This window comes from Dama dama, chromosome 31, assembly GCF_033118175.1.
Source record: "Dama dama isolate Ldn47 chromosome 31, ASM3311817v1, whole genome shotgun sequence".
NCBI classification, from domain to species: domain Eukaryota; kingdom Metazoa; phylum Chordata; class Mammalia; order Artiodactyla; family Cervidae; genus Dama; species Dama dama.
The window spans coordinates 56,464,354-56,490,705 of NC_083711.1; the positions used below are offsets into that span (position 1 = coordinate 56,464,354).

The 26,352-nt window shown below is 40.6% G+C and overlaps 1 protein-coding gene across 1 annotated transcript in view; it reads right to left on the minus strand.

Moving 5' to 3' along the window:
• The window catches only part of MORC1 (MORC family CW-type zinc finger 1), a 147,803-nt gene that overhangs the window by 23,271 nt on the left and 98,180 nt on the right, over positions 1-26,352 (minus strand). The window contains exons 19-25 of the mRNA XM_061134240.1: positions 25,229-25,474; positions 23,157-23,176; positions 21,003-21,035; positions 20,723-20,744; positions 19,991-20,092; positions 3,137-3,206; positions 974-1,040 (exon numbers count right to left, since the gene is read on the minus strand). Coding sequence (XP_060990223.1) covers positions 974-1,040; positions 3,137-3,206; positions 19,991-20,092; positions 20,723-20,744; positions 21,003-21,035; positions 23,157-23,176; positions 25,229-25,474 — 560 coding nt within the window. The remainder of the gene's footprint in view (positions 1-973; positions 1,041-3,136; positions 3,207-19,990; positions 20,093-20,722; positions 20,745-21,002; positions 21,036-23,156; positions 23,177-25,228; positions 25,475-26,352) is intronic.

Here is a 26,352-nt window from a genome sequence, read left to right on the forward strand (position 1 = left end):
TTAGAGAAGTCCTTAAAGTTTTTTTTTTTTATTTTACCATTTTGGGGAAGCTGGACACTCGGGCTGCTGTTGGCATGGACAGACATGCCTCCCTGAACCTCTGCATCTTCTCCCGCCACATAATGCCAGAGCCTACTTCACAGAGCTGTGCCCGATTATACAAGATATACACAGAATCTCTGCCTCCTGTTACTAAGTCCTCAGTAGACGGTACCGAGTTATCACTGTCATTATAATCATCTTCATTATTACTACCACTACTAAATGAATTTGATAAGATTCTTCCAGTAAGGTTTTCTTAACTGGATCATAGTTCTAACATTCATATTGTAGTTACGATTCAAAGATTATTTGAAGAAAATCACAAATTCATAAAAATCTAAAAGTAATATATGAAATAATACACAAACACACATACACGACATGTGTATACACATACACACATACAGACATATTCAGACAGAGTGAGGTAAGAATTTGCTTCCTTGAAAACATTTTTTCCTTCTATTGGAGGGCCAAAATATTCAGCTGATTATATTTAAATGTGACAAAAGCCTCATGTCAAGAATATCCTAGCATACAATGATTATTACACTTACATACATGTATGGAAATAAGATTATAAGCCATACCAAAAAACTAGGTCATGATTTCATAGTCATACCTTACATATACATGACATTTTCATTCTTTGACTATATTAGAGTAATTTGAGTTAGCTGCTTGCTGTGAGTAGGAAGGTAAGCCTGTTCCATTCCTGAATCCTCACAAAAGAAAATGAAAAGATTTGGGAAAAGAATAAGAAATCTAGGGTATTCCATTCTTTCCTGTGTCCTTTAAAATTCTGTTCCACTTTTAATTGCCTTTGCTTGTTGCTATTATTTTCTTTCTCCTTGTATTTAAACACTGATAATTACTTTTCAACAGTATAATTGTACTCCCTTGGAATTTTGTGTAATTGCGGTACACTCACCTTTCCCAGTTAGGTGATGAAGAATTTCTCTTTATTTCTGGGGTATCACTGCACAGCTCCTGTTTTTCTTCAAAAGAACACAGACAAAAATGAAGATACCCAAATTTTGGCAATCACACATAAGAGTGAACCAAAAGAGGTGTTAGCAGCTCATTAACAACTTGCATGTAATTTGGCTTTGTATTCAAACACTCTTTTGTTAAAACTGCACCAATATCTTCTCAAGACAATTTACAATAACCTCTTAATACAGTGTACATAGTGTACACGAATCTGAGAGCCTCTGTAGCTTGTTTTTCTGTAACTTCTTCCTAATGATGCTTATTTTCTGTTATTGGTGTGCACGGGACGGCTAACTGGAACTGTTTGGTGTCCCTCCTCTCAGCAGCCTCTGCACCTAGACAATCACTTGTCTTCCCTGGATCTTACTCTCTTCCTTTGGGTTCAAGTTCACAGACATCCTGAAAGACCCCGATCAGAAATGTGCCCCTAGAAGAGAGCTGGGTTTTAAAGCAGTAAGAGACCTACAATCATTGAGTTCGTCTTCTCACTCAGGGAGCCTCAGACTCGAGAGGGCCAGGGAGGCGAGTGCTTTGTTAGCAGTCCACAGAAAAGCAGAAATGCTTTGATCCTCTTGGACTGGTTTCGAGAGGATCTTGGGGAGAGTCTAAGAAATAAGTCAACGTGTCCTTCTTCCATCTAACTCTAGAATTCTTTGTGATAACTGTGATATTGTTCCACCAAGTAAACCCTTGCTAGAAAGTCCAGGGCAATGAGGGCCAAGGGGAACAGGACAGCAAGAAGGAATGAATGTTTTAGATGGTGAGGACCAGCCCGACTACTCTAAGGAGACAGGAGAGGGAACACACAGGGAGGTTTCCAAGCACACTGCAGGCAGTGTTGGTTTTACTCAGGGTCCGCATGCAAAGCGAAATTTCTTAACCTAATAGCCAACTAATTCATAATTACAGTCATTTGAAAATATTTCACAATTTGTTCCTTCCAAATCCAGGATGAGTATTTGAAATTAAATGTTAATTTTAGGATCAAAATTGTACTAACAATTTTTCTATTACAACTTGGAAATCCAACAGGCACATACTTGAAGGCACATTAATAGTTTGAAACTTCTATAAAAGATTGGCTTTAAAATTAAGAGACTCTTACAAAAGAAATCTTGATTGTGTAATGGCAAATTATCCCAATTATGATGAAAAAGAAAAAGTGTGATTTCTTATGGCCCGCACTAATGGGTTCAAATATAAAGATGTGAATGAATGACTGATTAGGTTACCTAAGCAACAAAGTATAAAGGAAAGGAGTGCTTACATCTAAGAGTGAACATGAAATGATGGCATGGATCAACACAAAAATGACTGGGAATGACTGAGTCAAAATGAACAGAGACCTATTTAGGAGACTAAGAAAGCCGTTAAAACTTATTGCAGATTAAGAAGATGATAATGAAAAAATAGTAGTTCTGCTGTTTAAGCCAATGGCATAATATTACAATAAAGGAGACAATGGTATAACAATAACATGAACATAATGAATTCTAGTAATAATAATGAATGAACACTAAAGAAAATAAAATTTTCTGAGTCTAGTTTGTTTCCAGCTCCTCTGTCCTGGGAAATTGTCTTTAGATTGAAAATTATAACATGGCAACTTTATGTTTAAAAAAAGGTCAAATCTCTCATCTGAGACAAATTACACCCCATGGATAATAAATGTGTTTGTTGAACTACTCTTAGTGATCTCAGAGGAATCATGCAAAATAGGGAAAGAACTACATGATTGAAAACAGAGGAAGGTCTTCATCATTTTCAAAAATAGCTTCTGAAAATGACAGGCCTGATATCAATCCTCAGCAGATTTCTAAATAAAATTCAATGAGGAGGGTGACATCCGTGCACCCTTGGGGATTCTAGGCAGTGAGGTCACGTGGGGGGCATTATTCTCAGGCAGGGAGCGCCCCTGCAAAACCCTTCACAGTGTGTGAGGCCGGCAGCACAGTCTATATCACCTCTCCTCCCACTGCTGGAACAACAGATTTAATTTTTCAAAATCCAAACTGCTACCATAAGATACGTCACATAAGTCAAACTGAGGATGACTCAAGACATTACAACTAATATATGTAAACGGAATTCTTTTTTTTACCTTTTTTCATAAGAGAAATTTCCTTTTCCTCTTGTTTCAATGGAACATCAGTGTCACTTTCATCTAGAATCTGAAAAACAAGCTCTTTATTTAAAGCTGCACCAAAACAAAGGGTATATTGTAAGGTGAAAAAAGGACCTTGAACATCAACGCCCGTATCAGAGAGAGCCCATAAAGCATACTTTAGGGACATGTCATGAAGGGAGACAAACAGATGTGTTGTCAAACATTATACTGGTGTGCAGCTCAAGTATGGTGGCATTAGAAATGTCACATTGACATCTATCATCTCTTCAAGGGAGTATTTACATTCCTACCAATATTGAGACAGATTTTTTAAAAATCCAAATCTTAGGTGGATGTCATGATGACTGTAACACATGGGCCAAGTATTTGATCGCCAGGAGCAACCATGGAGCCTCCGTTGTTTGGGAGGGGCAGTCCCAGCCCGAGCTGCTACAGAGCAGACACAGGGAAGGAGCTCGGCATCAGGGCGATGAGCAGGCTGGGGAGGCTGGGGCCTGGGGCGCCCGAGTGTGACGGGGAAGCACACCCGGGAAGCTGGGGGAGGGCACGCCTGGTCTCCTGACAAAATAGGACACCCGCTTCCAGCGGGCCGCAGAGCCTCAATGTGTTAAATGCAGGAGTCAGGAGGGCTGGTGCTACTGACAGTGAGGGGGTGTGTGTGCGTGTGTGTGTGTGTGTGTGTGTGTGTGTGCGTGTGTGTGGGGGGTGTGTGTGTGCATGTGGGTGTGTGTGTGTGTGCGTGTGGGTGTGTGTGCGTGTGGGTGTGTGTGGTGGGGATGGGGGCTAAGTGGGACTGGGAGAATCTGGGGGTAGAATATGACAATCAGAAGCCAGGTATCCCATACCTTTGTGAACTCTGTAAGCCTATTTTTCAAGGTTCACACAAAATAAATTTATATTTTGGGAATACACTTCTTTAGAGCAGAGAGATGGGGGCTGGGAGGAGTAGAGAGTTTATTTATAAGTGTGAGTCACTCAGTCGGGTCCAACTCTTTGCGACCCCATGGACCGCAGTCCACTAGGCCCCTCTGTCCATGGAATTCTCCAGGCAAGAATACTAGAGTGGGGAGCCTTTCCCTTCTCCAGGGGATCTTCCTGACCCAGGGATTGAACCCTGGTCTCCTGCATTGCAGGCACATTCTTCACCGTCTGAGCCACCAGGGAAGCCTGAGATTGTTTATACCACTCAGGAAAATACACCCAGAAGCTCCTTTCATGTATTTCCAAGTATGTGAGAAGGTGGGGCCAAGACAGTAAAAAAGGACTATGGAGAAGACAGGGGGCAAAGCAAAAGCTCTGTCTGCTCCTTGATCTGAAAACCTCTGAACACGTGCTGAGATGCACCAGGCTCCCCACTACATCACCTGTGTGCGGCACGGGGCTGTCAGCTTTCTGGAGCTCACCCTTTGTGTGTGTATCCTTTGCCTTTCCTGTCCCCTCTGCTAAATGAATGTGGAACAGACAAGCCATCAACCCTTCTTCTCTCCTCTCCCAGGAAACAAAGGCACGTATTTTACATGGTGTTCGGGAAACAGCGCTCTGTCAGGAAGCAGGTTAAATGGGCACACACGTTACCTAGCAACGAAACAGCAGTGAGGCTGTCCGTCACTGTCATTTTCTATTCCACCCAAATCAAGAGAAAGCAAGCCTTGCAGGTAGGGGAAATAAATAAAACTGATTCTAAGCTACTTGGTCTATTTCAAAATGTTTTTATTCTTACACTGTGAATAAATTCATGTGTCACGAAGTATATAAAATGCATATACTTTCAAAAGTTCATCTTGCAAAATGACTTTAAAATGGATATCTTATTTATTTCTGATCTAACAGAAAATTTAGGTTATCTTCTGATGTGTTGACATGTAAGGAAGATCTACATACTTTAAGCATCTCTCCTTTGAACTGAATCTTTTTTGACTAGTTTATAAGCAGCATGGGCTTAGCTGGTGGCTCAGATGGTAAAGAATTCACCCACAGTGCGGGAGACCTGGGTTCGATCTTTGGTCAGGAAGATCCCCTGGAGGAGGGCATGGCTACCCACTCCAGTATTCTTGCCTGGAGAATTCCATGGACAGAGGAGCCTGGAGGGCTACAGTCCATGCGGCCGCAGAGTTGGACAGGATTGAGGGACTAATACTTTCACTTAAGCAGCACACACTATTTCCCACCACAGTTAACAGCAATCACAAGGGAAGCTCAGGAGAGGAAAGAACTACTTAACGCCTTTAGTAATAACCACTTTGTAATAATCTATGATGATCGTGCTCAGATGTGTTCATTTTCTTTGGTAACCTCTCCTTACGATGGAAATCAGACAAGATAAAAGAACCCAAGCTTAACAAAAATGGCAGGACTCTCAGCAGGAACTCTTGGTGGTGGTATTATTAACTCAGTCTCCTGAAATTACTTCTGTGTTTTATTATTTAGCTCTCTGCTTTGAGCTTGCTATGTGTTGGGCTGTTTCCATGAGGATCAGATATGTCCACTCACCGCCCCCCACATGTTACTTACACAAAGCTTTACCATCTCTATTGCAGGAGAGACTTCTTTTCTTTTCCTTTCTTATATTTCCTTTATTCTTTGGCATAGGAATGTTTAAAATATTTTGGATAAAACATTCACAGCCTACAGTATTCCTTTTGAATGACACCGTGTAAATATCTGAGTTCACAGGAAACTGTTTTTTGTTTGTTTACAATGTACTTGTAGTTTTGAAGGTCTGCATTTTTTCAAGCTGAGACAAGAAAATGCGCAGTTGACTTTTCAATGACACTATTTGTATACTTCGATACTTGTGGAGCTCTTTCACATACATCATTTCATTACAGGAATGTTCTCCAGTCTCTTAGGCTTAACTGTGTCTCACACTCTGCAGTCTGGGGCTATCTCTTTCCTAAGATTTTACCTCTAGTCATGAAATAGATAACACTTCCCACATAGTAAATGAGATTACAGTTAAGTCTTAATGAGAGGTTTCAGATAACCTTAATTAAAATTATGTTAGCAATGAGTAGAGTGGGATTTATCAGTTCTCCAAGGGATACAAAGGATCAGCATAATACCACCTGCTCAGTCTTGTGAAGGATCTATTTAAGAGGATAAATAAATCATAAAAAAGTTGGGGAGAGGAGAAAGAACACACCACAGTCAACTGTGTAACAATCTCACTCAACTGTCCTAAGGAAGCCTTAGAACTGTTGATATCACTTTGGTTTTTCTCTCTTTGCCCCTCCACACCCATCGCAAACATCTTATCCAGGACCCATAAAGGCTACCAGGCCAGTTTGTGCCCTCCTGACAAGTTCTGAGACCCTTCCTGTTTTTACTCTCCCATAGTTAATGTTCTAAGTACCTCCCTTTGGTTCGTTAATTTATTCAATAAAATTGAGTTCCCTGTATGGGTCAGACGCTGCTATGATGAAGACAACAAAGCCCTTCCTTTATGGAGCTTATTTTCTAGTGAGGCAGAAAGATATTAAATAAGTAAAATGATAAGTTCTGTAACTCTGCAAGTTCTGTGAAAAAAATAACGCAGGTAAGAGGGGAGTGAATGAGGTTACACAGCTGCCTCTCTGGGCTCACTGTTCTCTTCCACACCCTTCTCTTCCAGGTCTTGAACTTGCTGTGGATTTGTTTATTCCTCCAACTTTCTTCTAGTCTCTCCTCAAACCCGCTCCCTCAGCTTGGCCTTGCTTGCCGCCTCTATATAAACCCGCCGTCCCTGTCATCATCCAGCGATGACCCTTCCAACCCCTTCCTCCGCTCTATGTCTCGCCTCGGCACTGACGTTGCCCACCACCGGACGCAGCTTACTTATTTATCTTGTCTGTTGTCAGATCCCCCCACTAGAACAGAAGGGCCGTGAAGATGGGGAGTGGTGCCTAATTTTCACCTGCTGAATCTCCAGTATCTAGGTCAGTACCAGATACTCCATATATTCATAGAAAGAGACTGAGTTAAAAGCAAGTCAAGAAAACCCATGTGGGTCGCTGAGGGTGGGGAGCTGTAGAGTCCAGGCATTATGAACAAGGGGAAAGGCTGCGAAGGAAAAATAAACTTAGAGAGCTGGAGGCCAAGGAAGGTGGGGGTGACTAGGGCGAAGTGAGAGGAGGGCGGGGAGGAGGCAGTGAGGGCAGAAAGGGGTGGGGCCAGGTCACGCGGGGCCCTGGAGGGCACTTCATTTTGTTCTAGGTGTGAGCAGCAGCCACCAGAGGGTCCGCCTCCCACACTGTTGGTGGGAATGTAAACTGGGGTAGCCACTACGGAGAACAGGACGGAGGTGCCTTTAAAAACTAAAAACAGAGTTGCCCTATGATCCCGCAATCCCACTCCTGGGCACATATCCAGACAAAGCTCAAAGTTAAAGAGACACGTGGAGCCCTATGTTCATCACAGGGGCCAAGACACACAAGCAGCCTAAGTGTCCACGGGCAGACGGGCGGGCCAAGCAGGTGTGGTGGAACGTTACCCATCCATGAGAAAGGACGAAGCAATGCCGTTTGCAGCAATGTGGATAGACCTAGACACTACCATGCCAAGTGAAGTCAGTCAGAAAGAGAAACGCAAGGACACACGTGATGCCACTTACATGTAAAATCTGAAATAACCACACAGGTGAACATGTGTGTGAAACAACAGGCTCACAGTCCCAGAGAACAGAACCTTGTGGGTTCCAAGGGGCAGGAAGGATTGAGAGATAGGGATCGGCAGAGGCAAAGTGTGGTACATGGGATGGATAAACAGCAAGGTCCCCCGTATGGCAGAGGGAACCACAGTCAGTACCCTGTGACGAACCACAAGGGAAAAGAATGTGACAAAGAATATATATATACACACACACACATGTATAACTGAGTCACTCTGCCCTACAGAAGAAAGTAACACACATTCTAAATCAACTATACTTCAATAATTTTTTCTAAAAAAGAAGCCATCAGAAGGTTCCATCAGTTAAGTAGGAGAAAAGCATTAATCTGACATATTTTGGATGAGATACTCAGATTTTCACACTGTGGAGTCAAAAATAAGCAGTGGAATCATTTATAGGGCTACTATTGTGGTCCTGGTGAGAGGTGTTACTGAACTGGCCAGGTGGGTAGCTATGGAGGTGATAGAACAGAGTATATATTTGAAGGCTGAGTCAGTAAGATTGGTAGATGGGTTAATAACAGGATGTGAAAGATGGAGAGAAATTCAAATTTTGGCCTGAGCAGCTGTGAGTGATGGTAACATTATCGATATGGGGAAGCATGCGGAAGTCCCTTGGAATTTTTTCCCTCTTGATTTAGATAACCTTCTGTGCCCCAACTCATCCTGGTAATTATTATTTTTCTGTCTACATTCAATCCCTCAAATAAAACTTCCGGGGGTTAAATTATAATAAACTGTGGGAAATTCTGAAAGACATGGGAATATCAGACCACCTGACCTGCCTCTTGAGAAATCTGTTTGCAGGTCAGGAAGCAACAGTTAGAACTGGACATGGAACAACAAACTGGAACAACATGGAACAACAACAACTTTTCCTATTTTCAAATAGGAAAAGGAGTCCGTCAAGGCTGTATATTGTCACCCTGCTTATTTAACTTATATGCAGAGTACATCATGAGAAACGCTGGGCTCGAAGAAGCACAAGCTGGAATCAAGATTGCCAGGAGAAATATCAATAACCTCAGATATGCAGATGACACCACCCTTATGGCAGAAAATGAAGAAGAACTAAAGAGCCTCTTGATGAAAGTGAAAGAGGAAAGTGAAAAAGTTGGCTTAAAGCTCAACATTCAAAAACTAAGATCATGGCATCCGGTCCCATCGCTTCATGGGAAATAGATGGGGAAACAGTGGAAACAGTGGCTGACTTTATTTTTCTGGGCTCCAAAATCACTGCAGATGGTGATTGCACTGAAATTAAAAGATGCTTACTCCTTGGAAGCAAAGTTATGACCAACTTAGACAGCATATTAAAAAGCAGAGACATTACTTTGACAACAAAGGTCCATCTGGTCAAGGCTATGGTTTTTCCAGTGGTCACGTATGGATGTGAGAGTTGGACTGTGAAGAAAGATGAGCACCGAAGAATTGATGCTTTTGAACTGTGGTGTTGGAGAAGACTCTTGAGAGTCCCTTGGATTGCAAGGAGATCCAACCAGTCCATCCTAGAGGAGATCAGTCCTGGGTGTTCATTGGAAGGACTGATGCTGAAGCTGAAACTCCAGTACTTTGGCCACCTGATGTGAAGAGCTGACTCATTGGAAAAGACCCTGATGCTGGGAGGGATTGGGGGCAGGAGGAGAAGGGGACGACAGAGGATGAGATGGCTGGATGGCATCACCGACTCAACAGACATGGGTTTGGGTGGACTCCAGGACTTAGTGATGGACAGGGAGGCCTGGCGTGCTGCGGTTCATGGGTCCCGAAGAGTCGGACACAGCTGAGTGACTGGACTAACTGAACTGATGCAAACAATGGCTTCAATGCACCCCCCACCCTAACTCCTCATCTCTGCCCCAATTATTTTCAAATGACTTAAGGACACGGACCCTTGCTGAAATTTCAAATCCTCAGTCCCACCCTTGCCCACTTAGACTCCTCTGGTCAAGTCCTCTTTATATTTATAATGACATCATTGTTCCAGGTTTCCATCTCAAAACTGTCATCACTGTTTATGGTTCCATCTACCATACACCTTTCCAAGTTGTGCTATTTTCCCCTCAGAATGTTCCATTATCTCTTGCCTTCTTGTTCTAAAATCTCCAGGCAGCAGAATCCAACTTGGTTTCTTGGTCCTTAGCTTCTCATCTTTGCAGTGCGGCTTGACTATCACAACATTTTCATAAAACAAAGAATTAATTCTTTAGACAAAATCTCCACAGTTCAACTTTCCTTCTCAAAACTGGGCTACAGGTCCTGACTACTTTCTCCCTCAAGTACAAACCCTCAACTGGGTTTCGAAGCTCTTTTCAATGTGATTCTAAGATATCTGGAATTATTTTCATTCTTAATAAGCATCCTCTGTAAGAACCAAAAAAAGTTCTCTTCAGAATCCCTTGTGAGCATTAGGTAGCCTTCTGCCTCCATGCCTTTGCCCATACTGTCCTCCACCTGAAATACATTCCTCTCCTCCTTTTCTTGTAAGTCTCTCCCACATTTTAAGACAAGTCCCACTCTTTCCAAAATGTCTTTTTTTATTTGCTCTAGCATATACTCTTTTCCCTTAAGATGTATTAACAGTAAATTACAAATAGTTTTAATTATTTTCATATTTGTGGGACCCGGACAAGAGTGGAATCCTGTAGCAGCCTTGATTCTCATCAAGACACTTCAAAGCAGAATTCAAAACCTGAGTCCATCTCACAAAATCAAATCCAACCATACAAAATATACAGGTTTTACTGAATATTGTGTTGAGAAATGGAGAAAGCATTTACACAAGGCAAAAATCAGCTTAAAATGACGATGAAAACACCCTCGCTTGCTTCTTCGATTGCTAGCTGTCTCGTCTCTCTCTGCACACCTCCTCCTCTAGACCCCCCAGTTCCGCAGCACCAGTGTCTCTCTGCTTGTGGGGTCACCTCCTTCCCCTCCCTCCCGCCTCCTCCCACACACACAGGGTAGCTCTCCAGCCCCGGCTCTGTCACTTTGCCACACTGCATTGGCACTCTCTCAATTTGCATTCTTTACTCCCACCCCTGGCCCGCCGGAAGGCAACTGCCTTCTTTGGAATTACATAAGGTGGTTTTTAAAAATCTTTTTCATAATATAAAGAATTATTTTCATTCTGTTACAAATTATCCCATGAATTCTCATAATAACCCTAAGAGTAGGTAATATCACTATTCCCCTTTTATAGGTAAGAAAACAGAAGACCTTGAGTTGATACAACTGACATGTGGCATGTAGGGCTGAATATGAACCTGGATCAATCTGTCAGAATTCATAGTCTGTCTCCTTTCCATAAAACAATGCTAACTCATGGTTTTGTAAAATTGTCTTCCAATTTTTCTGCTCCTTTAGGGTAGAGCTAATGGTTTTTGTGTGTCCTTCCAAATCCCTAATGGAGATTCAATAAATGTGTCTTGAATTGGTGTATGGTTGCTGACAGTTCACAAACTGGCCTTTGAATATTTAGATTCATTATAATTCGCCCACGAGACTTTCCTCTAGGTCAAGGGCTGTATCACATATTGTCTTTGTGTCTGGCAATCTGTTGGTGAGTTGATGAATGATGCTGCAGAGGGTGAGAATAGACAATTTTTCTTCCAAAGCCCTTGGGGGCAGCTCTGGTTTTTATCTCATAAAGGGGCTGCTATATCTGAAATTTCTGATGCCATCAGCAACAATCATAGGACAATACAGGCTTCTATAGAGGCAAATGGAGAGGGAAATGGCAGTCCACTCCAGTATTCTTGCCTGGAGAATCTTACGGATGGAGGAGCCTGGTGAGCTACAGTCCATGGGGTCTCAAAGAGTCGGACACGACTGAGCAACTAACACATAGAGGCAATGGTAACATCATCAACCAGGAAAACTGACTAAGAAATGCCCTGCTTTTGAAAGTAACATATCTTCAATCATCTGTAATCATATGGCAATATCAATGCACTTTTCTACCAAAATTTTTTTCTGTTAGAAGTCAGAAAATTTTATATATTTAATTTGTGCATTTAAAGAGTGAATGCGGCTGATTTAGGGACTAGCTCTCCAGGTTGTTTATTAATGTTTTTTTGAGTTACTGAGTCATCTTTTCATTTTTGCTGTCATACAGTACTGATGCTAAAACTTACTGTTGTCTTTTGTTTGTTTTTGGATTTGGGTTGCTTCTTGGGGGTACTATCATACAGCATAAACCTAGACATGGGGAACTCATCAGCTCTTCCAGACCTTCCTCAGCTTCTGTGATCCCCCTAAGGAGGCCCTGTCAGTGACCTCAGGGATTCAGAGTTGGTTGATGCCTTTCCTGGGCTGGCATCAGCGTCTTTGAAAGATGCCATAAAGAGCTCATCAGGTGCAACTGGGAAAGGATTTAATTTACGCTGAGACTGGAAGATGGTTCCACCCAGTCATCAATCTTTCTTCAGGTCCAGAAAGTGCCACACTCTGAACTAAATGCTGGAGGTTACATCTTTCAGAGTAAACCCTAGAGACTCCAAATTCTTAAAACACATCTGTCAGTGGTGATCTGGCCACTGAGTTTTTTAAAATGTCTGTGGTTTTGAAAAATGAAAGGAATCCATCTGTCAGTCTGTTCTTCAGGCCAGGTACAAGGAAAAAAGACTTAAATGACCACAGAGGACAAAAGGGCTAAGACCAATCCAACCAAAAAGGTAGTATGTTCCACGGTTATTAAACAGGCAGGTCCAACCTGACTTAAAACAGCCACACCATAGATATTCTTTCATTACCTCAGCAAATGATATTCAGAGCAGTAACTGAAAGAAAGATTATTATAAATACTGAAAAGCAACAAATACTGCTATAGGAAAAGGTAAAGGCTGTTTCACGTTAGAGTCAGAAAATTTGCATAATGTCAACTTGGAGTACAACTTGTGCCCAGATGAACAAGAGCATGCATGTAACAGAAAGTACTTTTATCACCCTGACTTGAGTCTCAGAAATTATTCTTGCTGTACTTTTCTAACTTACTGCTGGCATTGGTAATTTTATTCCCCTCAGGTTCCTGCATTGTGAAGCCTTCTTCTAATTGATCATTTGCTTGCCTGACCATCTGTTGTGGTTTGGCAACCTAATTTTCCCCATCACCTTTCGGAACAGATCCCCGAGGATGTCTGTTCCATTGAGTCACTTCTTACATCTCAACTGGTGACATAACTTGAGACTGCTTACCTCTTTGACAAGATGCTTGAGAATCTAGTCCTATTGCTTCCTTTTTATTTTTATTGCTTCTGTTAAGCGTGGCACAATGACAGCTGATCAGATCCCATCACTTTGAGGGGCACTGGGGTCCTGCAGAGCTCATATGCCAAATTTTTGCCTGGAGTAAAGTTGAACTGCCAATTTATCACAGAACAGTGCACAAGGAGTTTTTAATTGAACTCAGACAAACCCTTAATTACAACAGTACCACGGGGCATTGCTCCAGTAAAGCAGAACTGCCTAGCAAGCTTCACTCTGACTGGGACTCCTCAGACATCTGTGAGAGGTGCTGCAAAAGAATTTCTACTTCCTCCCCTTCTGGAGTTAACTGGGACATGTTTGAACTTTACACTTGGGTGTGTAAATGTCTGACACAGAAATGGTTCAGAATAGCCAGTATTCATTAAAAGGGAGGGTGGGGTGTGTGTCTTGAGCATGGAAGATGGAAAATAATATTTTCTGGAGGCCAAGGGTCAGGAGACACCAGCTCATTGGGGGGGGGGGGGTTGACAGTACAGTTATGATCACAACTATATTATTAGACTTACAACCTTAGGAGAGGAGAAAACTCTCCTTTCTAGGAATCAATCCTGAGACGATGATCCTGATGATTACTATGAGATTCTAGGCTGACTGGAAAGAAAAGAGTCAGATCTTGCACACAAAAGGTCAGATTTGGGGGTAGATAAGATAAGAAATGGGCTAAAGGGAAGTTAGCTTAATCTGGGCAATGAATGGATGATGACTGGATTTAAAAAAAATGAATTCAAGACTCTTGGCCGGAGAATGCCCATCTCTGAAACTTTGGAAACCTATCTAAGCCAAAACAGGCTGAATGTGAATCAATGCGGTATTTATCTGTGCCTTCAAATCCTGACCCCTGAGTAAGGAGCACTGGTGCACTCCAACCCGTCTGTGTGGAACGGCCGGGCTGAACTGACGTGGGGTCAGCCACGGACACGAACAACAAAGGGAGGAGTCCTGACGAGGAGGGGTTAAGGAAGCGGGAGCTAGGGCTGACGGTGACCGCTTCCTGAGAGCATGATCCTCAACAAGTCTATTTTCCTCATCCGTAAAAATGGGGATGAAAAGAGAACATACCCCTTCAGTTATTAAAAAGATTAGAGGAGATGACACATGTGAAATATTGTAGCTGAATTTCATCATGGTCACACAGAAAAAGGAAAGGCTAATTCCACGAAAACACACATAGTTCACACACACAGAGAGCAGAATTTCAGAAAAAAGTACAGTTTTACAGGAGCTGAGATTTAAAAAGTCTGGACTGCACTAGTTACCTTGAAATGGGGAAGGGAACCACGGCCGTGCTAACAAGATTGAGCAAGATAACGAAAGAGGTCTGCTGCAGTGCAGACTGGTGGTCCCACAAATAACGTCTCTGAAGGTCCAACTGAATGGCTATGTAGGGCATTCAGAAGAGGGCTAAGATGTCCTTAAAAAAAAAAAAACTCCTCATTATTTTCATGACAGTTTTTTAATCTCTAAAAAATGCCTGGAGTTTTAACTGAATCCCAGCTGGATATTTCCGCAGCTCCAAACGACAGGCAAGCAAGGTCTTACCAAGAACACTCTTACTGCATGGATTTTGAAAATGCACGGCCCACGGTGGCTGAAAGGCCAAGCATAAATTAGTATCAAAAAGGGAAAAGTGAAGAGAAAGAAGGGAAACTGCCACAGAGATGGCATCTGCAAACTATGTGATCAGAAGGAACTGAGATAAGGAAAATGAAGTCCAGCACCCCATGAAGGACTAGGGGGCATTAGAAGTGTGATACACATGAGACACAAACATTCAAAGTGACTCAAAAATAAGGATTACCCCCACTGAGAAAGAATATTATAAAAAAAAATAGCCTCCAGAGACTAGGCCTTGGAGAAAAGAAATATAAAAAGCATTCAATCAAGGGCTAAGGGGAGTAGGAGGAGGAAGAAACAGATCAGACTGCTGTAACCTTGAGCCCAGCAAATGAGGTGACTTTGGAGATTATGACAATATAACTGAGATAATCAGCAATGGTTGGCTTCAATATCAATCTGAAAATCAATACTTTTATCATTTCACTTGAAATTGCACAACTGTTGGTACCAGAGCCAGAGTAACATGTGTCTGAAACTGGGAAGAGAGGAAAATGAAGTACCCTGATATGGGAAAAAAAGAAAATTCTTTCCAAAGGCAGACTGACAGACATTAACAACACACAAAAGAAAGAATGTGCCGGTCAGAATAAAGACGTTCTCAGTATTATTTATAATAGCCAAGATACTGAAGCAACCTGAGTGTCCAATGACAGATAAACGGATAAAGATGTGGTGTATGTACCGTGGAATATTACTCAGCCATAAGGGAGAATGAAATCTTGCTATTTGTGACAACCTGGATGTCCGTGAAGGTCACTATGCTTAGGGAAATAAGTCAGATAAAGACAAGTGCTGTACGCCTTCATTTATATGTAAGCATGCACATGCATTCATGCGTAGGGAGCATGTGCAATGTGATACACATGATATGCAGACATCAAAAGTGACTCGAAAATGAGGATTATCCCACTGAGAAAGAATATTTTTTTAAATAGCTTCCAGAGACTGTAGGCCTTGAATAAAAGAAGTATAAAAAGCATTCAATCAAGGATTCACGGGGAGTAGGAGGAGGAAGTAGGAAAACAGGAAAACAGATCAAACTGCTGTAACCATGAGCAGGTCATTCATTTGAACAAATGTAACAAAACAGAAACAGATTCACAGATACAAGAACAAACAGGGGGCTGCCAGAGGGAAGGAGGCGGGAGGAGCGGTGAAATAGGTGAAGGAGGTTAAGAGACGCAAATTAGCAGCGACCAAGCCAATAAGCTACCAGACATAGGGTACAGCGCAAGGGACGCATTCCACGTGCTGTCCACGGTCTATGAAACTAGCGAATGGCTACGTTATATACCGTAAACTAATGCCATGCTGTCAGTCAATAAATACTTCAATAAATATTAAAAAAGAGTGGACATAAAACCTACTGTTGGGTACTAAAAAAAAAAAAAAAAAAGAAGAGAGATGTTCTCCGTTTAATGTGGGAAAAAAAAAAACCAACACACTGGAAGAGCACACGATGAGGGTCCCGGGTCAGGGCCCTTCCAACGTTACCGTTACAACTGGTAACATCATCCCAGTCATCCTGGGCAGGGAAGGGGACACAGCAGGCTGTCTTAGCTGAAAACTCTTTAAATATTCAGGTGCACAGCTCACCAGCACTGTCAAACTGTGCTGGCCAACCCACGCAGACTGGCTTAAAGGGAGAAAACACACGGCGGAAGTCAGAATGTGTCTTCCAGTTGGACTAAGGCTGGGTTTATCTCTCCAATGACTAAACGGCTGTTATGATAGTATACAACAGTCTCATGAGTTTTGATGAAGTGAAATTATTCCTGTGAAATAAGACTTTCTTTGGTGAGCTGAAGATATATTTTAGAGCCCATGACACCTGATGCTTTCAAACTGTGGTGCTGGAGAGTCCCATGGACAGCAAGGATATCAAAACAGTGAATCCTAAAGGAAATCAACTCTGAATGGTCATTGGAAGGACTGATGCTGAAGCTCCAATACTTTGGCCACTTGATGTGAAGAGCTGACTCACTGGAAAAGACCCTGATGCTGGGAAAGATTGGAGACAGGAGGAGAAGGGGATGACAGAGGATGAGATGGGTGGATGGCATCACTGACTCAGTGGACATGAGTTTGAGCAAAGTCCAGGAGATGGTGAAGGACAGAGAAGCCTGGCGTGCCGCAGTCCACGGGGTCACAAAGAGAAGGATACAACTTAGTGAGTGAACAACAGCATGACAGCTGAAAGTAAGACCCTGGCTGCAGTAAGTTCACCAAAATAATAAAAACCACCTAACTGTGGCAAGTGGTGGGTAGCCAACCACTCTTCCTTAAATGATAACCCAATGCAGCCCTGCGTGCCCTCTTTCTTGAAATTTGACAGATGCACAGTCAGAATTAAAGCTCATGCACACACATGTGCGCGCGCGCGCGCACACACACACACACACACACACACACACAAGCATCACAGTTAGAAGATAACTGGGGAGGAGCCCAGGAGTTAAGAACAATCTTTTTTAATTTCTAAGTTTAAGGAAGTACAGGCAGACAAACATGTAGAAGCAATTATTTCCTACTTGAATTGCTGCAACCACAGCCAAACAGAAAAATTAATGGGCATCTCTGGATAATGTATAGTATTTATCCAGATTAATCAGATACCATGAATTTGAAAACAGACTTCCTGCTAGGATCACAGGGACATAAATCAATCATACCTCACACATTCATGCAAGTAACACAAGAACTTGAGAAATACTACATAAAAAGACAACAACAATTTTAACATAAATGTCATACTTAATTTGTGAAAAAGCACTTGCTAAAAGCTGCATGCAGAGGACAGAGAAGTGACAAAGCAATGGCTACATGAAAAAGACACAAACTTCGAAGATTCTGCAAAGCGGCTGGGGCCTAGTAATATGCAAAGGTACAGTTCTATCACCTTTGGCTTCAAAGAGGTACAGAGGCTGAGTTATTCACAATGCTAGTTATATAGTCCTCTCTTCTTTTCTGGCCTCTGATTAAATGTTGACCCTTTTCCTTTTGAAAATATGTTGATGCTCACTTCCTTCACATCCTATACTTAATTGTTTCTTACTGTCAATATGAAGGGTCTTTTTTTCTTTTCCCATTCACAAATCACTTCTAGAGCTTTTCAACATCCTTTCAGATTCCTTCTTAAAACAATTCTAATTATGGAGGAAATGATATGATGTTTGGGAGAAAAGGGGGTGGCCGGGGAGGGAGAGGATACAGATGAAACAACATCAATCACGAATTGATAACTGTTGGAATGGAACTAGGAAATGGGCACACAGGGGTTGACTGTGCTGTTTGAAATGTTCCATGTTGGAACCTTTTTAAAATAAACCTCCATTATTGTTTTTTTTTTCAATTAGTTGGAGGCTAACTACTTTACAATATTGTAGTGGTTTTTGTCATACATTGACATGAATCAGCCATGGATTTACATGTGTTCCCCATCCCGATCCCCCCTCCCCCCTCCCTCTCCATCCCATCCCTCTGGGTCTTCCCAGTGCACCAGCCCTGAGCACTTGTCTCATGCATCCAACCTGGGCTGGTGATCTGTTTCACCCTTGATAGTATACATGTTTCAATGCTATTCTCTCTGAACTTCCCACCCTCGCCTTCTCCCGCAGAGTCCAAAAGTCTGTTCTGTACATCTGTGTCTCTTTTTCTGTTTTGCATATAGGGTTATCGTTACCATCTTTTTAAATTCCATATATATGCGTTAGTATACTGTATTGGTCTTTATCTTTCTGGCTTACTTCACTCTGTATAATGGGCTCCAGTTTCATCCATCTCATTAGAACTGATTCAAATGAATTCTTTTTAATGGCTGAGTAATATTCCATGGTATATGTACCACAGCTTCCTTATCCATTCGTCTGCTGACGGGCATATTGTTATATCATGTACCTTGTGACAATGTTTTTCTGCTGAAGGGCACATAAATTAGGCTAAACTCAGAAGACATTGTGCTTCTCATTGACTCATTTGTAATCGAAACTTAATCCATAATCCTCAATTGCATTTTGAGATAACTTACCTAAAGACTGAACCTAAAGACATGAAAAATGAGGCAGGCATTTGTCTAAATACTCTCACTAACATTATCATGTTGAAAAATTATCATCTAGGCAAAAATAGTTATTCTTATCTAGATTAAAGTTTAGTTATAAGCTTCTTGGAAATCAAGGTACAAAGAGAACTATAGTGAGTAATAAAATTCATATTCTGATAAAAGAAAGTATCAAATAGACTTTTTTTCATGACATTAAATTCTAATATTCAAATGAACCTTTTTATTATTAATATAACACAAGGGGCGCCCTACAACATAACAAAGTCTTCAACATGGCTTCACAGATAAAGTGTTTCTCATAATCCTTGAGTCAATTCTTCCCACACATGCATGATTAGTTGCTCAACCATGTAGGACTCTGTGACCCCATGGACTGTAGCCTGCCAGGCTCCTCTGTCCATGGGACTATCCCAGCAAGAATACTAGAGTGGGCTGCCATTCCTCCTCCGGAGGATCTTCCTGACTCAGGGATCAAACCTGCATCTTCCTGCACTGGCAGGCGGATTCTTTCCCACTGAGCCACCTGGGAAGCCCTCTTGCTACACACCAAAGACTTTTACCCTGGGGTCAGTGAGGAAAACCACCTCTGCTGGGGTCTATGGTATGAACATGCAGGTCTTTGATACTGACTACCAAGTTAGAATCAGGGACACACAATCTATACAGAAGCACGTGGGAAGCGTGTCCAGATTTCTTGGAGAGACTTCTCTCTGAAGGGTTTTTGGAAGTGTCCTAATTTAAGTCAGTTTAGAATTATACTTTCTAGTAAGAATCCACACTATGAATTACAGAAAGGTTCACATGCTTTGGATTTGGGCGTGTAGGTAGGTTTTGAGATGAACTTCAAGTTTATACACACACATACAGTTTATATATATATAATGTTATACATATGTATGCATTAACCCAATAGAATGGGGTCACAACGAGTTGGACACAATTGGGCAACTGAACAACAGCATTAAAGCTTTCTCACCCTGACAACTAAAATGAAAAACACTCCAGATTAATGGTCAGGAGGCATAAGTCCCAACTGTATTTTTATGAATTTATGTAGCTTTGGGCAAGTAACAAAGTTTTCCGAGTCCTGTTTCTTCACCTAAAAGCAAGGTAATTCAATTAAAGGTTTCTGTTACTTTGGGCACAAGTGTGAAATACCTCTTGGGTTCCTTTAATCTTTACAAATGTGAATAAATTTCAAGGTATTATTTCGTCAGCAAAGTTTGTCTCACCTGGATTATATCCGAATTGCTGCTGCTGGTTTCAACTTCAATTGAAGTCTTACATTCCCACGTAAGGCTTTGACTCCTCTTTCTCTTCATTTCCCAAGAGGCCTGTAGCAAGGTATTAACAAAAAATATACAAGGATTAGTAGCAATCAATGGTACACATTAAACCACTGTCACTTTTTCCTTCTTTCAGCCTCTATTAAGTGCTGGCTTCTGTAGGATAAACAGAGGGAATTCAACAAAAAAACATCATAATGCAAGTTAAGTGTGAAATGAGTGGTACAGATTATGGCACTCAACAGGGAAACAAAGGGCTTGTAGTATTTTGCAAAGAGTCTGCACGAATTACTGTCTATATACTTAATATATAATGTTTCATATGGAGATATGTATGTATATAGACATTGTTCTTAGAATTTATGTAGATGTTGCTGGGAAGAATAAGATATATATTCATTGAAAAGTATCTATGATGCCTTTCTTTTACTATGTCATCCTTAATCAGTAGATATTGAATATGCCTAGTATGTGAGATATCTGCAGTCATTTAAAAATTTTTTTGACAGTTTCAACGTACATCTTATAAAATATTGGCTATATTCCCAATGTTGTACAATATATCCTTGTAGCTTATTTTATATATAATAGCTTGTATCTCTTAATTCCCTACACTTACATTGCCCCCTTCCCTTTCCTCACTGACAATGACTAGCTTGTTCTTTATATCCATATAACTGCTTCTTTATCCTTATAGTCACTAGTTTGTTGTATTTTTTGATTCCATATATAAGTGATATCATATAGTGTTTGCTGCAGATGGCAAATTTTCACTCTTTTTATGGCTGAGCAATACTCCATTGTACATACATGCCACCTCTTTAGCCATTCATCTGCTGGCGGACACTAAGGTTGCTTCCACACCTTGGCAATCATAAATAATGCTGCTATGAACTGCTATGAACACTGGGGTGCTTGTATCTTTTTAAACTAGAGTTGGGTTTTTTTGAATATATACCCAGGAGTGGGACTGCTGGGCCATGGGGTACTTCTTTTGTTTTTTCAGTGTCTGCAATTAATTTCATTTTAATATAACCTAAACACATACCATTTAGAAAATACCAAGAAAAATTTCTGTACAAGAGTTGATACTATTGCATTTGGACAAAGCTGGCAAGTTTCTGCTATTAGCATAGCCCAGGAGACACGACCGAGGAAACCTAATATACTGGAGTAGATGTTATGACCTTTGGTCCACAGTTTGATAGTTCTCAGGGTTAACCTGATAGCTCTCAGGATTAACCTGAAGTTGTCAATGTTTGGTACTAGATGTAAAATTTCACTGGTTACCCTGCAATCATTAAGACTTCTTAGACATATCTAAATTTTAAAGCAGACTTTGATCTAGAAGTCCAAGTCTTTTAGAATAGTCCGTGGTGCTAACCTTGCAAACCAATATCAATCTCTATCCTATTAAAACACTATTGTTTGAGAAACCATACTGTTTGCCACAGTGACTGCACCAATTTACATTCCCACCAATAGTGCATGAGGATCCTCTTTTCTCCCCAGCATTTATTTGTGTTCTTTTTAATGACAGCCATTCTGACAGATGTAAGGTGGTATCTCAAAGGTTCTGATCTGTATTTCCCTGATGATTAGTGATGCTGAGCATCCTCTCATGCGCCTTGTTGGCCTTTTGTATGTCTTCTTTGGAGAAATGCATATTTAGATCTTCTGCCTATTTTTTGCCTAGGCAGTTTTATATATATATATATATATATATACACACACACACACACACACACAGTTCTATATATATATAGCTGTATTAAGTTGTTTGTATATTTTGGCACTTAATCCCTTGTGGTTACATCATTTGCAAACATTTTATCCCATTCGGTAAGTTGTTTTTTCATTTGGTTTGTGGCTCCCTTTGCTTTGCAAAAGCTTTTAAGTTTAATTAGGTTCCATTTGTTTGTTTTTGCTTTTGTTTTCCATTACTCTAGGGGACAGATCAAAAAAAAATAAATCTTGCTGCGATTTATGTCAAAGAGTGTTCCGCCTATGTTTTCCTCTAGGAGTTGTATAGTATCCAGTCTTACATTTAGGTCTTTAATCCCTTTTGAGTTCAATTTATCAATTACAAAGAAAATACTGCCAAAAAAAAAAAAAAAACAACCACATGGAAGCTAAACAATACGCTACTAAACAACTAGTGGATCACTGAAGAGATTAAAAATACCTAAAAATAAATGAAAACAAAAACAAATTTTTCCAAAACAGAATATGCAGTTCTAGGAGGGAAGTTTATAGTGATACAAGCTTACCCCAAAAACAAGAAAAATCTCAAATAACCTAAAAATTCTTCCCAAGAGTTGACATACAACATGTCTTCATTTCTTCCCCTTCCACTTGCTAATCAATCCATTGTAACCTGGTTTCTCTTCTCTCCTATTCAATAACAATGAAATTCTTCCTGTGATCATTCCTATTACCACTAAGTCATGAAGTTAGTGGACTTCTTTGGCCTTTGGCCTGGTTGAGTTGACCTCTCAACAGAATTCAGCCTCTCTGATCATTTACACCCAATATCTCAGCAAACGGGTCAGTGTGCTCTCCTCAAGCCAAATACATAGGAATAAACACATCCACTTCTCTCCCCACCACATGATGACCTCACCCACACCACCATTATTTCCCCCCAAGGCCACTGCAATAGCCTTTTAACTGCTCTGCCCACATTCATTCTGAGAATGAATTTGCTGAGAATCCATTTTTCATACTAACCCAAAGCAACCTTTTCTAAAGGAAATTTTGATCATACCACTTCCCTGCTTAAACTCCTTCAGTGTTTTTCTGCTGCTTTCAGGATAAATACAAAATCCCTTATCGAAGCATCAGCTTGCACGGTCTGATCACTCCCTGCCCATCTCACACCACAGCCCCGTTTCCCTCGCTGCCCCCCACAGCTCAGCTGTCTTCCCCATGTCAGTCGCTCAGTCACATCCCACTCTTTGCAACCCCATGGTCTGCAGCCCGCCAGGCCCCTCTGTCCATGGAATTCTCCAGGCAAGAATACTGGAGTGGGGTGCCATTCCCTTCTTCAGGGAGCTGTCTTCTTAAGGAACTTTTTATTCCAAGTTCCCTCATTAGCAAATAATGTTTGCACTGATTGGAAATTATCTTCCTCTCCATTTAGCCACTTAATTGGAATTCAGTCCTAAAAGTTATGTCATCACTGTTTCAAGGAAGACTTCCCTGTCCTCCCAGGGCCAACTCTCCTATTACAAGGACTCACACTACTATGTCATAAAAACTGCCTCAGTGTCAGTTCACATTTATCTGTATAATCATTGGATTGTCTGTCTCTATCATTAGACTATAAGTTCAGTAGGGACTTGGGACCATAGGTGGTTTTGCTCACAGCTGAATCCCCTGTAGCTGGCTAACATACTGAAAAGCACATAACTGATGATTTTACACATATATACATATATATATATATATTCACATATACATATGTGAATCTCCATGTTTAAGTTCTAAAATGTGCTATTCTAACACAACTTTGTGATCACTTGTATGTTGTCTTTGGAGCATGCAACCTACCCATAAAATAAGTCTACAAATCCAAAATCTTGAAATTCCACAGTTAATGAACAGAAATCAGGAGTTAAAGGAGATATAATTATAAAGTGATAACAACTGCTTTTTATATTATAAGCATGCAAAAGTTGAGTATCTGCTGAATAGATGAATTTTTACACTCAAATATGATGCATAATTCAAACTAAAATTCTGAAGAAGGTAGAAAGATTCAGTTTGGTCTCAAGAAGAGACTTAGGGCCAAAACTTCAAAATTATAGGGAACCGTATTTCAAATAATCTAAGAGAATGAGCTACCCAAAAACGAAGTAAGAAAAGGCTACATAAGGAGGTAATGAGCCTATATCACTAAAGATTTTCAAGAATCCACATACCATTTTCCAAAGATATTACAAAGGAATGTGTGAGATATTTCTGTAATGTAACTGTTATTCAGAATAATTCTTTTTTAAAGAACCATGCCTGAAATCTTGTCTTCTACCATGCTTAATATAATATCTTACACAAGGCAGAAGCTCAGTGGATATTTGCCAATGGAATTAGTTCCTTGCTTTCAGAGATGATGGCAACTCATTTGAATATTTTCCATGTGGCCCATAGTCACCTTTTCAGAGTAAAGTTAATTTTTACAAACAGTAAAAAGACATTAGTAATCAAGTTTTATCAACAGAGCAGATAAACTAAGCATAAATTTTGGCTTATAAAAGATTTTTTAAAGGTAGTAAGATAACGAAGTGAAGTGAAGGGAACGTGTCAACTGCTCAGTGGTGTCCAGCTCTTTGCAACCCCGTGGACTGTAGCCCTTTGGGACCCCATGGACTGGAGCCTGCTAGGCTTCTCTGTCCATAGGGATTCTCCAGGCAAGAATACTGGAGTGTGTAGCCTTTCCCTTCTCCAGGGGATCTTCCCAACCCAGGGATCGAACCTGGGTTCCCCACGTGACAGGCAGATTCTTTACCATCTGAGCCGCCAGGGAAGCCAGTGAGATAATCGCTGTGGTCAATGAATACTGAATCGGGCACAGGGTAAATGCCCACTCAGTTTTAAGTGTTGTTATTATTATACACTGACGCTAAGGGCAGATACTCAAAGAGGAATTAAATAAGCATCAACACTGTAAGAATGAAAGTGTAATGTTTTTTTAAAAAAAATAAACCCATTTAGATAAATGGAAATCCTAGGGTGCACATTCATTATAATCAAGCTCAGCACTTAGTTACATTATCAACATCACATGTTATTTTTCCAGAACTTGGACTACAGGGATAACTACCTATGTAAAATTTGACCAAGCATTTTTGCTATAAAGCATTGAAAGCAACATTCTGAAGATTACAGGTTTATCCTATGTGGATATTTCCCTCTTAAATACAGATTAAAATCTTTATCCCACAGAGGTGTTTTTTAGGAGCCCCTCAGTGCTGACATTAGCAATCTGACTTTTCCTCCAAAAGAGACAATGCAGGGAAAAAATAGAAATTGGGACTTTGTCCAGGGAACTCAGATTACAATGTGTATGCTATAATTAGAGTGCTTTAAATGTGTGAAATGAAGCAAAACCTTTAAAAAATGCTATTTCTGGAAAAGTGAATTACTATACATTTTTGTGAAAAAGTAACGTCAAAAAAAAATCACCTGGTCTCTGCTAGCTAGTTTGACACTTGCCAGTGTAACTGCTGGATACCTCTCCTGTTGAGGTTTCACATTCTTCTGACTGGACTTTTTCATAATTTTAGTCTCTGAAATACACTCTACGTCGGAGTCCGACCCCTCTGTGTTTCTTTTCCAGCCGCTGTGGTCGACCAGAAGCTCGAAGGATGAAGGCGACTCATGCTTCAAGCCATTGCCGGGAGGTCTGGTTCTCTGAATTTTCTTATTTCCCTTAAATAACAAAGAACACGCTTTTAATTTTGAGTAGCTGGCTTATTTATAATTAATTACCATTCGCTTATAATCTTACGACACTAGGTGACATTTACGACCAACAACAGTTTTAAAAATCAGAAGCTTAGAAAATAAACTTCGGCAGTGGTATACTGCTATAATGGCTGATTCAGAATTTGATTCAGCAGAGCTGGGCTGAGTCAAGAAGTCTAATCTTGAAGATGCAAAAGACTCCAAGCTGGTAATACACTCTGCTTCCTGACTTACTCCTGAGCAGAGATTTTCTTGCTTTTGGGTCCCCGGTGCATGTAGGTCAGCTGTCTATTAACTTAAGATTTGGTTGAGGTTTACAATCTCCCCATTTGCCTGTTAAGAAATCTGAATAACCAAGTTGTAAAGAGTTTTCCATAATTTTTTTGTGTGTGATTGATATAACTCTGAAGGTTCAAAAATTTTTAATTTTAGATAATAACAGACATTTGAGGAATAAAATGTAATATGACATTTAGCAAACATAAGAAACAATGTAGGATTTACACATATTTCTAGGTAAATATACGCCCACAGACTCACATGCACTCTCTCTCTCTCTGATTTTATATGCATAATTTTATATAGCATATATATTATAAATAATATATTGGAAAGATATAACTATAAATACATTAAGATATCTAAAACGGTCACCATCTCCACGCAGTAAGACAATGGGTGGTTTAAATTTTCTTATTTATACTTTATTTTCTGAGTTTTTCCTAATAAACATGTATTGTTATAATAAAAAATGATGATGGTGAAAAAATATGTATGAGTGCTTCACTTTCTGAACATATTAAACCATGATGACATTTGGCCCTTGGTAAGTCTTATCATTC